The following is a 15,584-nucleotide window of genomic DNA, read 5'->3' as shown; positions in this document are numbered from 1 at the left end:
AGCTCTGTAGATTAGCTTTAAGTGGAAAAGACCTCCATCAGAGGTCACATTTTACATGTCAGCACTTGACAAGTTTTAACTATCAGTGCAGCATTTTGGAGGTGCTTTAGAAATGAGCTGATAAAATGAGTGGTTACCTTAAGGATTTCCACCTGTCTTTTTCTGTCTGGTTTTCCGGACTTTCACTTTCATATGAAGCCAGATACAACCCTGGAAAAGGTAAATATGTGTTATTCCAACAGCAACAGTAACCCCCTATCACTCTGCATTCTCTTATGTCCTATATTGTAACACACAGCAAGAGAAACTTTAAAATTTCATGGTCTGCCAGGTAGCTGGTAATCAGTAGGACACTGATGTTTAGCTCACATGTCTACCTTTGGAAAGCTGTTAGGTTCATTTTGATGGAACAGTAAAGAAGCCTAGAGTTAAAATATGTTAGCATGACCTTCTTATAACAATATTCAGCAGTTAAATGGTCTCTGGTTTTGCGTATAGAGCTTTGGGCCTATTTACTCCATCGCAGCACTGCTACCAAAGTGTTATATGAACATTAAAAAAGAGAGACCATGAGAGCTGACAGCTAAACAAATAAACTTTTTAAATTAAGGATATTCTCATCACTTCACACAACCTTATCTTCCTCAATCTTTTTAAAGCTTATGGGGACATGGTATCTTAAATGGATACAAAACACCCTCAAGGTAAGAATGAGTTATAGAAACCAGAGAGGGAACACAGTAGAAGAAAATAAACAGGTCTTTTTTTTCTGCAAAACTGTGCACTCTAGGATGCATTTTATGACACCAAAATGTGTCTAGGCTGTAGAGTCTCCTCTGCAAAAGCTGGCAGTGCATTAATATCGCACTGTCTTCACAGAATTTTTTTTAAGTAGGCTGTGATTTGTGTTCACACACATTTCCTCATTTGACTGTTTAGCGATGCTTTATTCTTTAATGCTGGAATCATCTCAGTATTCAAGTCTGTGCTACGATTCAATTGCATTTTAATATTCAAGTGTTGGCCTGCTATTCTGCCATGCTGTGACAAGCACAGTACAGCTGCATTTCACATACCACTGCTGCATCTCTCTAATATATTCTCCCACCTTTTACTCAGGGCAGGTCTTTCTGCTCAGCACTTCCCCTGGGTAACAGGGGAGGCCTGCTGTGACTTCTGCAAAGGACATCTCATGAAAGCAGTACGAATATAGGGGAGGGCATGAGAGAGAAAATCTGCAAACAATTAGTGGGTTGAGGTCATCCTTTTTTGGTCCAGCAGCCTGAAAACTGCACTTCTACCCTTGACTTTCACTTTCTGTCCTTTAGAGCCTAAAACCAGAACAAATGCCTCCATCCTATCTCCTTTCAATATGTATTACTTTAATCACATTAATTATTCTATTTTGGCAGTCATTCTTCTTAGGATTTAGGCAGGATTTTTGAAGCAGTATTTTGTGTTCCGAAGTAGTCCGTGAAATAAAAACTGTCTGGTCTGATTAACTTGGATTAGTACAGAAAACTGCCTATAGAATCAAGAAAAAATAAACCCAACACCAGTATAGCTTATGGGAATATAGCTATAGACAATTCTGTGCGTGACAATGTACCAAGAGGCAACTGACACAAACCAATATGAAATGACACAGTCTGACATGCTGGATACCAAACTGAAGAGGACAGATAAGTATAAAAAGACAATCAGAGAAATAATTTCAGAACAGGGCTTTCATAGCTACAGCTTAAATTAATTACTAGAAAAGATTTTCTTAAAAATTCTTTTCTGCAGATAACATATTTCTTTGCTGTAGTAGAGGAGGTCAGCTGGACTACCATCGCCGTGGGCTGTGCTTACTGAAGGGATGACAGTGTTGGGTTTGCGGAAGAGATTAGTTCTGGCTCCATCAATCACAGAATGAGTGGCTAAGGGACAGCTGACATTCATAGCAGTCCACAACATGGTTGTGTGGCCTCTTTTTGTGATTACAAAAATAGGGCCACAATGGCAACTTCCTAGACAGTGCCTTATAGAGAAGTTATGGGCAGGAGAAAAGCAATCAGGCAGCAGCTTCATGAGCTAGAAGGTTATATTTGCAAAATCACAAGCTGTGTGACAGGAAAGCTAGGAAAGAACCAGGACTGGTCAGTGAGAGAGGTCACCAAAGCATGGACCAGGGTGTTAGTAGTGATGAAGAGACATAGTGATAAGAGATTGTACAGAGTCTTACCATCTTCAGTAAAAATGGGCGCAGTATGCAAGTAGTGGATGATGTTAGGGTCTTGTTCAAAGGGACATTCCACTTGCTTCCATGTTATAAATTCTCCTACTTGCTTAGCCAGTTCCAGAAATTTCTGTAAACATAAAACCATTCTACTCAGATACAGTAAGATTATCTCAGTAAAACAAACACATCCAAGCAGAAGACTGTGATCCAGGATCCATCGTGCCAACCACAAAGACATTAGGAGAAAAGACCCTCATATATATTAGAAGGGTACCTTTTCACAGTTCATTTACAGGGGAAAGAGAGAGGAAAGGTGTGCTACGTTTCTTCTTACAAGATGTCTCAGTTTGTACTCAAATGAGAATGTATCCATGAACAAAGTTATGGGTTACCCATGTATATTTAGGAATAGAGGACATAAACATTCATGGAACAGGAGGGAGCAGAATTAGATATAAATTACACAAAGTGGAGTGACTCCAACGCCTCACAACTCTTCAGGCCTTCTAACATTTCTGATACAATTTAAGGCGATGCCGGGCTCAGTGTTTTAGGCATGACTCACTATCTCACAATGCCAATAACTGAAGGAGAAATTTAATGCAACCCAAGTAACACTGAAGAAATGATTTACAAAGAAGTTGAGAGCTCAAGAACTGTTTTCTCATTGACACCGGGCAGTTCTTTCAGAAGCACCTCATCCCTGCCCCTCCACCAGAATGCAAGAACACAGCCATCACAAGGCATAGCACAATGCAGAGCACCTGAGTGCCTGCACACTGCCGCTAGCAACGAGTTGTACCAGCGTAAAACCATCCGCTCCAGCAGAGAACTGGGGTTACTCAGGATACGTGACTAACACTACCTAGTGCCAGGGCTGTGGGGGAATATAAATCTTCTACTGCATTTAATAGAAATTCTTCTGTGTAAAACCTACAGACAGAGGATAAGACATTCAAATCCTTACATCAGCGGCATGACATTTACCTCATGGACACAGTGATTCTGTACTCTATATGTAATTCTGCTTGCATTCTAACTTTTCTTTAATGACCACAAGTAATTTATGTCTTACTTTGCCAAACCTCTTTATTAAAAATACGAAAGGGTTAAAAAGGCAGATAAAGTATAAAGCATTTTATACTGACTTGTTTATGTGTGTATATAAGAAAAATAGTTTTCCATGTTTTCTGAAAAAGTCATCTTCCCCTCCAAGCCATAAGTATAGCCATTTATACTACTGACACTATATTTCTAGCAGCCAACCAACATCAAGCAAGTTAGGATGATCTGCTTGTAATGTTTATGTAAAACATACATATTAATTCTTTTAAAAAACATTCTGGGATTGGTTTAACCTTCATGCAGTTACTTGAGATGGTCCATTTTGGCATATTCAGTCTTTGCTGGTCTGCGCTGAAATTGCAGGCAAAAGGTCTCAGATAGTGCTATCAGAATGGGATAGATAAAAACATTTTTTCAGATCTTACTTCAAAGTTGACATGTCCATTTGGAAGGCGATTAGCACATCCTTCATTCAAAAAATAAATGTCTTTGATCAATAGGCTGAAGAAGGGGATCACAATCTGTGAAGAGAAATGACATAACTATTATCTTTCCAATTCAGTATTTTCTCTGCACGAAAGAAGAACTCAATCAGGAGAGAGGAGAAAAAAAAATACTAACTTTTCAGTGTGCTACACAGAAAGCAGTACAGTGAAAGGCAAACAAAAGGGCAGTAGGGTATAGAGACACCTTCAGCCATCAGAAGAACGTAGGCTGAAATGAACTGAACACAACGTTCACTGAGCAGAATAACATGACTAAGAAAATGCTAATATTCCAGTTTATTATCAACAGCATCACTGTCTGATGGCACGATCAGACAGCAAAGAGCAAAATAAAATTGCAGAACTCTTCCCTTCTCTGTTGGGTCTTTGTAAGCAAAGATGTTGAATACACAAATCGAGCAATTTAAAGACAGCTGGGAACCAAAGAACCAGTATTGTCCCTGAACAAGGAAAGACAGAATAAAATTTGATGACCAAGGACTTGTGTGTAAACAGTTAATCAGGAGCCGTTTCATTTTCAGCAGCTCCATGTATAGCTACCTCTTGAGGCACGCAATTTCCTTCCTGGTGCCTGATTAGTACAACCTGTTTCTCCAAATTAACCTGCAGACAGCAGGATTGAAAATATTAATTTAGTTGGCAGGAAACTGCCAACAGTAGCCAGAGAGATCATTGTAGCACTCAAAATAAGCCCTGGGCATCATCCAGGGCAAAGTGGCATATAGCAGTGATCCAAGCTTTCTCTCTAAACCAGCAGAGCCAGGTCATAATTTGCTATAGGAAAAGTCTACTTCTAGGTAAGGCTCCTGAAATTAATGGAATTACAGGAGGGATAAATTTGATGCCAGATGTTCTACAGCAGAAAGCAGTAACAGCGCTTCTGAGGTGCATCCCCAGCACACCAGCTGAGACCCAGAGTGGATTAGACTCCCTCCAGGTCCTCTTGTGTCACAGCTCAAAGGGAAAAGAAAGATAACACAAAGGACCAGTCCATGACAAAGCTGACCCCCAGGGCTCTGGGATTCGATATTCAAATCTGAGTCTACCCAGCTCTCCAGCAGTGGCACTGTGACAGAAAAAGGCCACTTGGAACGTTTGAGCTATAAGGTCAGCAGCCACCTCTGTGAGCATTTTCCTGTGGCAGCAACACCTGTCTTTTAAGCCACTAAGTACAAACTTAATGACCATGAACTTAAAGGAAAGCACATTGCATGGCAGAGTGTCCAAATGTTTCCACTGGCCTATTTGTAAATTAACTGAACTGTAGCTTGTTAAGTGTGCACCAAAGTTAAAGTGCCTTCATGGCGTGCAAGACCAGCCAAGGGAGCAATCCTTTAGTTAAGTATTTAATGTCGTACTGTTAGTCCATCTCATGCTGTACCTCAGCTGTAGTGGGATATGAAATGGACCTAGAACAGGATTGGCAGCTGTTATTTTTCAGTCTACAGCCTTCACAAAGCAACGGTGAGTGCAAGCAAGTCATAGACGCAAAAACGCTTACTGAGGAAAGGAGTCTACAAGCTACTACCAACTCTTGCTGTGAAAATGGAAGCCAATTTCTGTTTCAGCTAAAATACCACATGCAGTAAACTGCTAAAGATCTGCATCTCTGCTGGCTTTTTTATGGGACAGCCATAGATAAACTCTGTAATGTCAGTGCGATAGCCATAAAAAAGCCTGGACTGATGCTTCAAGAGCCACTGGCATTATCCTGATACATCCCACTGATACAATATAGGAATGGAAACAAAGCACAGCCTAACCCCCCAAAAATCCTGAGCCCTCCTATCAGGGTAAGGTGGAACAATTTTTAGTCAAACTGAGCTAAGTGTGTTTCAGGATTCATGTTTATATCATCCAAACCAGATCAATCAACGTGAGGTAAAGAATACAATTCAGTCGATGTAGTCTGTTTTCTACCAAAAATGATGATAACTCTGTAACCACTGTGGTCTTATAAGGTGGAAAGATACAGAGAGCTGGAGCCAGATACTGATCCCCAGCTAGAAATTACTGCCAGGTTCTGTCTACATATTTTTTGCAGGCACATGTGAGCTTCTTCTGCCCTGCACCACACTGCCTGGGAGCTAGGTCACCATCATTAGTGGTACTAAACATAAACGAAAAGCCTTGCTGAGAGGGAAGGTATAAGAATGTGGGCTCAATGCCATGCTAATACAGCTACAAAGCCACCAGTCAGCTCAGAGCACGGGCAGAGCTTGTTCTCATCTGCATCCAAAAAGCGTCAAAGACATACCCTAGGATACCAATTGTCTACACATTTCCAGGGGATTTCTGTCTTTGGGTCACCATTTATTTCCCCAATAAAAATATGTTACTCTGTATGTTTTGTTTTCCAAATTTCTGTAGGAAAAGCAACAAAAGTGGATATAGTTACATTCTAATGTTGGCTTCAGTCCAGGCACTTTGCTAGCATAAAATCTGGGTTAGTGCCAGAAACTCGTATTTCACTCCCTTTTGAATCACCCCCCTGTGCCATCCAACCCACCCACATGCTGGAGGACAATTGCCTCCTGCAGAAAGAAGCAAGCTAATGAGATCGGACATGTTCTTCCTCCATAGTATCAGATGGCAACAACACACAGTACTGCACTGTACATACTCCCAACATTTCAAAGCCAGAGACATGTCATTAGCACAATGCAGGGTTTCCCAGTGGAATGACTTAATTTTGGAGGTGGTATAGGTCAGCTGACTACATAGATAAAACCAGACTTAGTTCCTAACAAGTACACGCCTCTGAATTCTGCATGAAACATCAGCCCTTCTTCATTACCAGTTTTCTCGCCCTGCACTTTGGCAGGTTTATTTCTGCTGCTGTATTGCCCCTCTCAGCTTTGAGAGCTGCCTTGCCGTGCCTTTTTACAAGCCTGCTTGTGAGCAAGTAACAAGTAGTTATGACTATGCCATTTACACACTGAGAGAAGGGCTGGATCAGAACACTGCAGACTGAAGTCAGGGGATCCTCCACGGGTATATTGAGATCCTTCTCCTACAACCTGTGCTGCAGTCTCGCACAAGCACCCTGAGGATGAGGATGGAGCGGGTGACAAAATCAGGCAGTGTTCTTTGTGCCAGAAGGCCAGTGTCACATGGGGAATTTGGGTGAGATATGTGCACAGAGCAGGAGGAGGGAGGGTGTCCCAGGTCACTGGCTCACCCTGTCTCCCTCTGAGGATATCATTTAGCCCCTGAGCTGTGCTTCTGCTCAAGTGCTGCGCAAAACTCAGCAGCCAAGACACCAGGCCTGAGAAGAGAAGAAAGTAACACTTCTGGTAAGACTGCCAATTACGTATTAGCTCTTTTGAGCCCACGAGCAATTTTTCTTCCTGCGAGACATAACCCACTGCTTAGTCTGTTGGTCTGTGACAAGAGTGCTCCCTCCAAAGCACCTTCCTTCTCAAGCAGATGGACTGAGGCCTGAAGCCTCTATCTGTGCTTCTGGGGTGTCCACTTGTCAAGAAGAGGGGTGGAGGGGATTGGGATCTCAAACTTTTGTAAGCACAATTCAGTTTGAAGATAAAATTTTCTTCAGAGTGAGCTTTGCTGCAAGTTTGCCAAGAAACAACATAATATTCTATCAAAAAAGTGATCATGTTCTTTCAATTTTATTCAAACTCATTAAAACAAATAACTGATAATCCTGCTTATAAAAAGAAACAAAATTCCTTAATTCCTACAGCAAGAATTACACGATCTGCTGTATCTGACACCGTAAAATACCCAGTATGAGTAGCTACCAAATCATATGCTTGAGCATTTTCTTGAACTAATGTTATCTACACAAGGGAAACAGAATATGGACTTTTTCTTATGTAAAATAGATTCCTTTCAATCTAATAACCTCTCTGCCCTCAGTCTTAACCAGCTAGGGGTAGAGATATAACAGAGATTGCTAACTTCCACAGGAAATTAAGTCAAATGATAAAGCAACTGGTTTGAATATATATGATGGTTGCAGAAGAACTAAACTGCAGAAGCATCTCAGACTGACAAGTCCTTACTGCCGTGTGTGAGTTAAAAGAATTTCTCTGCCGGTCACAAACATCCAAAGCCATCGTCTCTTCCTTGCACACAGAAGTGCTTTTCAGAACAACTCTGCGTACTCCCATTGCAGCTGAGTCAGCCTGCGACCAGATGCTGATCTCATTTCACTGTAAATGCTGTGAGATTCCATTAGCTTCAGCAGATTTACATCAAATTTACATGGATGTGAGATTAGCATCTGGCCTGGCTCCTTTAGTGAATGAATACTAAATTCCATATTATGCTTGTTCATGCAGCATCTCCTTTACCTTAGCTATGCTCTGTGCAGAGATTACCTATTTATGACTATGAGCAATTGCAATGTTAAAAATAAACCCTCTTTCACAAAACAACAACAAAAAAAGAGAATTGAACGGAGAAATAAGAAAATTAACAAGAAACACACTGGGGCACAAAACAGGAGAATCCTGCACTAACATCTTGCCAATCTGATTTTTGCAGCATCAGTGACATCTCAGTAAGCTACGTATCTGCCACGAGCACTGATAAAATACTTCAATTGTTGTCACTGAGATGGCAGCAACAACCAAATGAGATGAAAATTCACAAGGACAGAATCTCACCCCAAATTTGCTGCAGTGGATTCAGAACAGACTTCTTTGCAGGACTTGTGGTAAGTCATCTTTCCCTCATGTAAGTGGAGAACCACCTCATCTCTGAGTGCTGCGCCCTTTGCTCTCTATCTCAAATCACACACTACACAATAGGGGCTTGTCTGCACAGAGGCCTGGCTGGCACAGTTGTAACAAAAGCACAGTTCCACCTGGGCCTGCCAGGCTGATGCTCCATACCAAAATAAAAGTCATTTTAGTCTGGAATACCTGTTCCATCAGGTTTATCAATTTAAACAATGTGAATTTTCCAGGGATATAGAGATGCTTGCAACAAAGTCCTCCACGCTGTGCATCCTGCCCTCTCTAGCTCCCCAATGTCCGAGAGCAAGTCCACAAAAGCCCTGTGATCCATTTCAGACTCCTTTCAGCCACCGATTTACATTTCTAATTGCATTTAGCAGTGCACGAGCCTTGCATTGGTGACTCAGGGAAGGGAGGAGAGCATTTGCATCAAGTCTTTGAGCTGCTGACTCTCAGCAGCAATGCACACCACCCATTTGGAGATAAAAGGGATGTGGTCACACTTACCTTCTCCCTGTTGCTGTGTGCAGTGAGGGATCTGTGAGCAGCCCCCCGCAATGCTGTTCTGTAGTTATAGAAGTTACCAGTAGGGTCCATCTGGTGCTAGATACACAAAAGAAGACACATTGGTTAGAAAGCAACCTGGGTCCTCTGAAGATAACCTCACCCACAGCTGTAGTAAACCCCGAACAGAGCCTAGCCTACACCTTAAAAAATCCACATACATACAAAACCCATGAGCCAAAGATACAAAGAGAGATCTACAGATCATGGCTGTTTGTACCTCTGACTGTTCTAGTAACAGCTTACTGAGCTTCTATGTGAAGAATAAGGACTGCACATTTTACATATGCCAAATCCTGGAATCCTCAATACAAAAAAACAGCCTTGGGCCTTGTTCACTCGACGTCCAAGGTATAGCTTGGGAGCTTTACACTCAGCGTTGTGTCTGTGGCCAGACAAAACTGGCATCAGTGCAAGCACTATAGCTTGCGTATGGGCTCATATTTTGGGGTTTTTTTCCTCCTCCTATTTGAGCGCTCTGATTCCCCTCTACATATCAGCAGCTTCACACCTTCCTCACTATAGCTGGGAAACTTCAGCCAGAATCTGGCCCTGTGCCTATGAAACATGCCTGCAAACATCTCATACCTGGATAACAGTGTGAAAATTCACAAACAAAAAGATCCAGAATATAATTCAAGCAGTGTATCAGCACCTTGTGGTAGTTTTTTTTTTACCTCAAGAATGAAAAATTTGGCTGTTTTTACTTTTGACCAAGTCTTCTTTAGCCTGGAAACTGGACTCATGTTCATTCCAGCTACGAGTGAGAAAGAAGAAAAGAGCACCATGGATAAGAGTTGGGTTTCCTGTTTCATCTGTGACAGCTGATGGAGAGACCTGGTTAGAAGCTGTACTTACAAATGATTGCCATCAGCGAATTAAAATTCCCTATGTTAAAGCACTCTCGGGCAACGTCAATGAAGAATTCAATGACTTGTGCTCGCTGTTTCTTTTTTGCAGGCTGCAAATTAAAATAAACAAATATCTGTAATAAGCATATGCAGAATTGGAGGGCATCTTAGGCATTTGTTCCATACATAGCATGGGTCCAGGCACAGCTTGGACCATCTGCTATCAATCACTGGCCCTAATTCTGTTCCAGCAATCCAGTGGATGCTGGTGACTGGCAGTCTCTAAAATCAAAGCTTTCATTGCAGTGACACAGAAGAAATTCAAGGCAATTCCCAGGCTCGCCTCAGTTAATGTCTTAGCGCTGGAACAGGCAGCCCCAACAGCCCTGAAGCAGTGCCTCAGCTCCCTGCTGGCCTCCCTCAAGCCAGTGGGCACATCAGCACAGACTTTCCTAAGGGCAGGATTTCACACCAATGTAACAGCAGCATCTTTGTCCCAGAAAGACTTTGTTTCACTGCCTTAACCCCTTTTCCCTCTTCTGGCCCTTTCGGCAATATGGCCAGGCCAAATGGTAGCTTGCATTTTAAATACACATTTTAATTGGACTGGAACCACCCCACCTTTTCCAAAGATGATCTTCAAATGGTAATGCTTTTGAGTTACAGGCTATCTAGGCTATTTATACTATTACTATTTCTCCCTTGCACACCCTTTTCAAAGGAGAAAACATTAATTTCATTCTGATGGGGCCAAGTTAAACAAACTAAAACCACTACCAAGTTAAAAAACAACTAGTCACAGCTACAGTTAATGGGCAGCAGGACAAAAAGCCATGCAATGGGAATTCACATGCACAACACAGTTTTAGGTGACAGATAACAAATACTGCTCCACTAGAATCTTTTTCAGCAAAAATCTCACAGGATAATTCACAGCATTTTTCCCTCTCTTTTTCCCTGCAGAGTTCATTATTCCACACTGTGCTCCTGATACATCAAGAGAACAGTGTATCCCCTGTGTGTCGCCAGCTCTGTTTTGCAAGATGTTTGTGATTTATCAGGTCACTTCTGTGAGTGCAGTATTACTAAAACTAACCACCAGATGCTTAGCTAGGTCATAAGAAATAAATCCCTAGGTTTTCTTATTAATGTAAAATCTCAAACTGGTACTTCAGGCATGTGATAAAACATGCCATGTACTTTTCACTTACCATGCAAATTTCTGTTGCTACAAGATAGCAGAGTCTATTGAACCATTTCACATAGGCCTCAAGGTTACTTGTCTTCTTCTGTTCACTGAAACAAGTCTGGGAGAAAGAAGCACAGAAAGACATATAACTGTGTTTCGGTTAGCTGCCTGGTCGCTAAGATAAATACTACACAAAGGTAATTATTGGCCACATCTCTCATACACATGGAAGACTGTGCATTGAGGGCCCCCTTCAAAAAGTCAGTAGGTAGGTGGGTGGTTGGCAGATGCACAGGGTCTAGCTGAGTGTGTCACACTGCACAATTCACACTAGTGTACACAAAACAGCCTCATTTTGCCTGCAGCAAGTGTTTGCCAACACAGTCTGCACTGACCCTTGTTCACTGGTATATTAACAGCCAGGGCATTGCAGGATTCAGACAGCAACAAGAATATGCAGAAAAAGTAAGACAAGCACAGTCTTCCATAGCACGCTTGGTTTGTGGCTTTGATTCCAGGACTTCCTTCACTTCAGTAAATGCAATCACCCACAGCCCTTTTCTGGAGGGGAGAGACCATAATTTAGTGAAGTGAACAAGAGATAAGCAAGAGAAAACACAGTTCTAGTTGCTTCTTTATGGAAAAAAAAATATTTCCCGTATTGAGGTTTCAGGATAATAGGCTCTCTAGCGACCAGCTCTATCTTGATGGCTGCTCTTGAACAGGTCACTTACATGCCAGAGATACTTCATCGATAAAAGCCATTGCAAGAAGCACATTTTTCACTTTTTTTTAATGAAACTTAACACAAATTCCCATAACCGATACAGGCTGTGGGAGCAGATACTTGGCTGAACTCTTCCAGTTCCTTTGACATCAACAGATAGTTCGACTGCAGCAGAGTGATAGGGCAGTTCACACAGCCTGAAGATGTTGCTTGGGATTATAAGAATTCAAGTCCTTTTCCCAGCCCTAAATTCTTAGGCTGTCCATCTAGGACACACTGCTCTCTAGAGTTCACGTGATTTATTTGAACATTCATTAACATCCACTAGAGGGTATCAGAGAATACTGATTTTTTGTTTTATTAAGAAGATCATTTCCCAGAGCTACCATAAATATGTGCCCCTAAGAAGAAAATCACAGTGCATAAACACAGATCTGTTAATGTCAATGGTACTACCCATATTATGTAAGTTAAACAAGTGACTAAAACCCCTTAAGAAATGGGGCTTAACATGATTCCCAAGGTAATTCAAAGTAAGAAAATATTCACCTGTGATTCTGTACACAGGCGTGTTTAGAAACAGAAATCACAGTACCATGCTACGGAGCACATCTTAACAATCCTGAAATTCCTAGCCACATTATGAATAGCCCACATATACAATAAAAAATATATTTTAAAAGCATCTCAAAAGTAAATGTCAGCAAGCAGCCTGTAAATATCAAACGACACAAAGGAAACCCAAAGCAGCCCCAGTCTACCCATAGCAGTTGCCTTTCATGCACTCTTTGCTATTTCTCATTCCCTGTTATAGCAAAAAGTACACAAAACCTAGGTTTTGTTCTGAATATGGTATTTCCATCTTAACACTGTTGTCCTGTGCCAGGGCATAAGAACCACAGCTAATACCACAAAACTTGTGAAAAATGTGCAACAGCTGAAGTTGCAACAGACTGCTTTTTAAAGGTTAAGCTTTATAAATGGCAACAATATTTAGCACCTCCCTAGCATCTTCCATCTGCAACTCAAAGTGCTTGATAAACATTCACAAGTGAAGCCTTTTGAAGCCCTCGTACAAGAAAGATGTTTAATATGATCTCCAGCTGGAGAGGATTCAGACCAGAACCAATTCCCTGTGGTTAACAGGGGTGCTCTCCACAGGTCAGGGAATGATATGTCACTCCACGTAAGGTTTGGACTACTATGTACAATGTTCTCCCAGGTCCCACACAATCCCTCAGCTATACCTTACCCTGGTGCAGAGGCTCTTCTAAACCATCGCTGGGACCTCTGGTCAGCCCAGGCAGAGGCTGCAGAAAAGTTCCAGACTACCTCTGCTTTTATCAGCCTTGCTGATTTGAAGCCCAGTAATTTGTTAGTACCATGTCTTGTGTGAAAATGTTACAGCAGTTTTGCTTTAACTAAGTAGGTCCTCCTGGGGGAAGACATTGCCTTGAACTTAAAAGGCAACGCAGTGGTGCATTCCTGCTTTGCGCCTATTATTTCCTCTGTTACTGTGCACTTCCTTGAAGTCACAGAACTGTTACTGACAGCACCTCAGTGTTCAGATTTGCATCTGAAGAACATGCGTAACTGTCAAATAGCTTGTCATAGTCTGTCAAGATGATTTGCTCGGATTTCCCATCCCACCATTATTTTCAGGCTCTCCACCTCTCATTCTAATCCTTCCCGTCCACTTTAGCTGACGTTTCCTTATGTTTACTTGGTAACCTCAATTTCTCTTCACGTCTTCGTGGTATTCTGTGCTGGCCCTGCATTTGAAATTCTGGAGACAGCTGCAGCCATTGTGCATACACTAGTTTATTACTGAACATTTCCTTCTTCCTCTTAGCATCCCTTCCCCTCTATGGCTTTATGCAATTTGATTTCACTCACTGCTGCTTCCCTCACACTCTTCCAGAATTCACTCAAATTTAGTGCCCTCATTTGATGTCTTTCATTTTACTTTGATACAGATAATGACAACTGTTTATTTTCAGTCTTGTCCCTCATGTTTGCAGCAGGTTGCTGAAATCTCACTGTGGCTGGTTTGGTATTTCATGCTTCTGTCACATCTTTGCTACCTTGGGGTTCCTTCCTAAAGGATGTGATCAATGCTCAGAATATTTGAAACACCAGCTCTACCCACTCCCCTCTCCCCAAAACAAACTGCAGAATCTCCATAACTCCAATAAGAGATGGAAAGAGCCCAATGTTGCACTTTCTATTCATCTATCCATCCATTTTTTCACCATTACAAGCTATTCTGGTGCTCTTTGGGCAGCACTATAAAGAGAGGTCTTCCTGTTATGTTCAGCATCCAATGATGAAATTCTGCCATTGATGTATGATCTCAGTGGGAGCCCATATGCAGTTCTGGGGAAGAATTTTCCACCCTCTTTCTTTTCTGGCAGCCTGTGAAATCTCTGACTCTCCCTCTCCAGCCAGGAAGTCTCTTTCCTTATTGAGGCACTCCCTGAGATGCTGCTTCAACCCCCCCCCCCCCCCACTGGAATCACTGGAAAGGCTCCAACTGGCTTCCACAGACTTTGGATGAAGCCCTGATCAGGCACTCTCCATTCCCTATGGTGCTTTGGGTTAAAAGCTATTGTGTAGAGAGAGAAGAGTGTGTTGATTCATGACGCACTGACTCATTACTGTGGTGTCTGGGCACAGATTATGGGCATTACATCACATCCAGAGTCTTTACGCCTTCAACACTGGGAACAGACGTTCCCTGGCCGTGTACAGCCGCAAGCCATCTGCCCTGGTCAAAGCAGGTTAGGAGGAACAAGCCAGAAAGCAGAACATCAGGGTGCTGGCCAGTCCCAGGCCAGGACATACTCTCACCAGGAAGGAATGGCAAGGACCTGCCAGTGTGAGCTCTACCAACAGGTCCTATCCTTGCCACAAAAATACAGGTCATCACTTGGCCTGGCCATCATCAACATGTGCCCCAGGCCCTGCTCTTATATGGATCTCATCACATCGGTTCATCTAGAACAAACAGTGATCCCAGGAGACACTTCGCATGCAGACAAATCATACCTTGGTGCCATCCAGAGGGTCTTTATGTACAAATGCCTGCACAAACTCCTCAGGTCCAATGTGACTTAGCCTTTCCTATTGTGGGGGGGGAAGAGAGAGAGGAAGAAATAAGAAGGCACCCCAGAATCTCTTGTGTTTCTCTTGGTAAGGCATCCCCATTATCTGCCAGCTAGAATGGTGTTACTGAACTGGTAGACAGCCAACTAGCACCAGACATTAAAATTCATAAGAACAATCAGAGTTATTTCAGCAGAAAGAAGAAAATGAGAATAAATATGTCTCATTACTGACAAGCCAGAATAAGAGCCCTCTCCACTGCACAGAGAGAAAGGTACTGGATGCACAAGACCCCATCTGGGAGCCAGCAGACCTCAGTTCTGTGCTTGGCACTGCCACAGACCTGCTGTGGTCCAGCATTACTCAATAGCCTTGTTTCCCAGCTGTTAAAATGGCAGTAATGCTGTGATCCGGTAACCATAGCAATCCCTTGCTTATCTGCACACACAGTGCTCTGACCCTACCTCCCTACTCAGTGAAGCTCAGGTGATACCCCAGGGTGGTGGCTCTGTGCCACTGGGGAAGGAAGGCATTGAAGATACATGTGCTTACATTAAAGGCATTGCTGACACTGTAGAGTGGTACAGGCATTAACCAAACCAAGACTAAATAAAGCATCCAGATCTCTCTTAGTAAAAGACAGGCCATCT

General features: G+C 42.4%; 1 protein-coding gene across 3 annotated transcripts in view; it reads right to left on the bottom strand.

Moving 5' to 3' along the window:
- The window catches only part of RASGEF1C (RasGEF domain family member 1C), an 86,105-nt gene that overhangs the window by 8,195 nt on the left and 62,326 nt on the right, over positions 1 to 15,584 (bottom strand). For all 3 annotated transcript variants that reach the window (XM_069773063.1, XM_069773065.1, XM_069773064.1), the window contains exons 6-13: positions 14,878 to 14,952; positions 11,125 to 11,220; positions 9,921 to 10,023; positions 9,740 to 9,819; positions 9,006 to 9,101; positions 3,715 to 3,810; positions 2,228 to 2,351; positions 138 to 210 (exon numbers count right to left, since the gene is read on the bottom strand). In XM_069773063.1, the coding sequence (XP_069629164.1) occupies positions 138 to 210; positions 2,228 to 2,351; positions 3,715 to 3,810; positions 9,006 to 9,101; positions 9,740 to 9,819; positions 9,921 to 10,023; positions 11,125 to 11,220; positions 14,878 to 14,952 (743 nt within the window). The remainder of the gene's footprint in view (positions 1 to 137; positions 211 to 2,227; positions 2,352 to 3,714; positions 3,811 to 9,005; positions 9,102 to 9,739; positions 9,820 to 9,920; positions 10,024 to 11,124; positions 11,221 to 14,877; positions 14,953 to 15,584) is intronic.

The sequence above is a fragment of the Haliaeetus albicilla genome, chromosome 27 (genome assembly GCF_947461875.1).
Source record: "Haliaeetus albicilla chromosome 27, bHalAlb1.1, whole genome shotgun sequence".
In the NCBI taxonomy this organism is placed as follows: domain Eukaryota; kingdom Metazoa; phylum Chordata; class Aves; order Accipitriformes; family Accipitridae; genus Haliaeetus; species Haliaeetus albicilla.
Note: the sequence above shows the minus strand (reverse complement) of the source record. Positions and strands in the feature narration are given on the sequence as shown.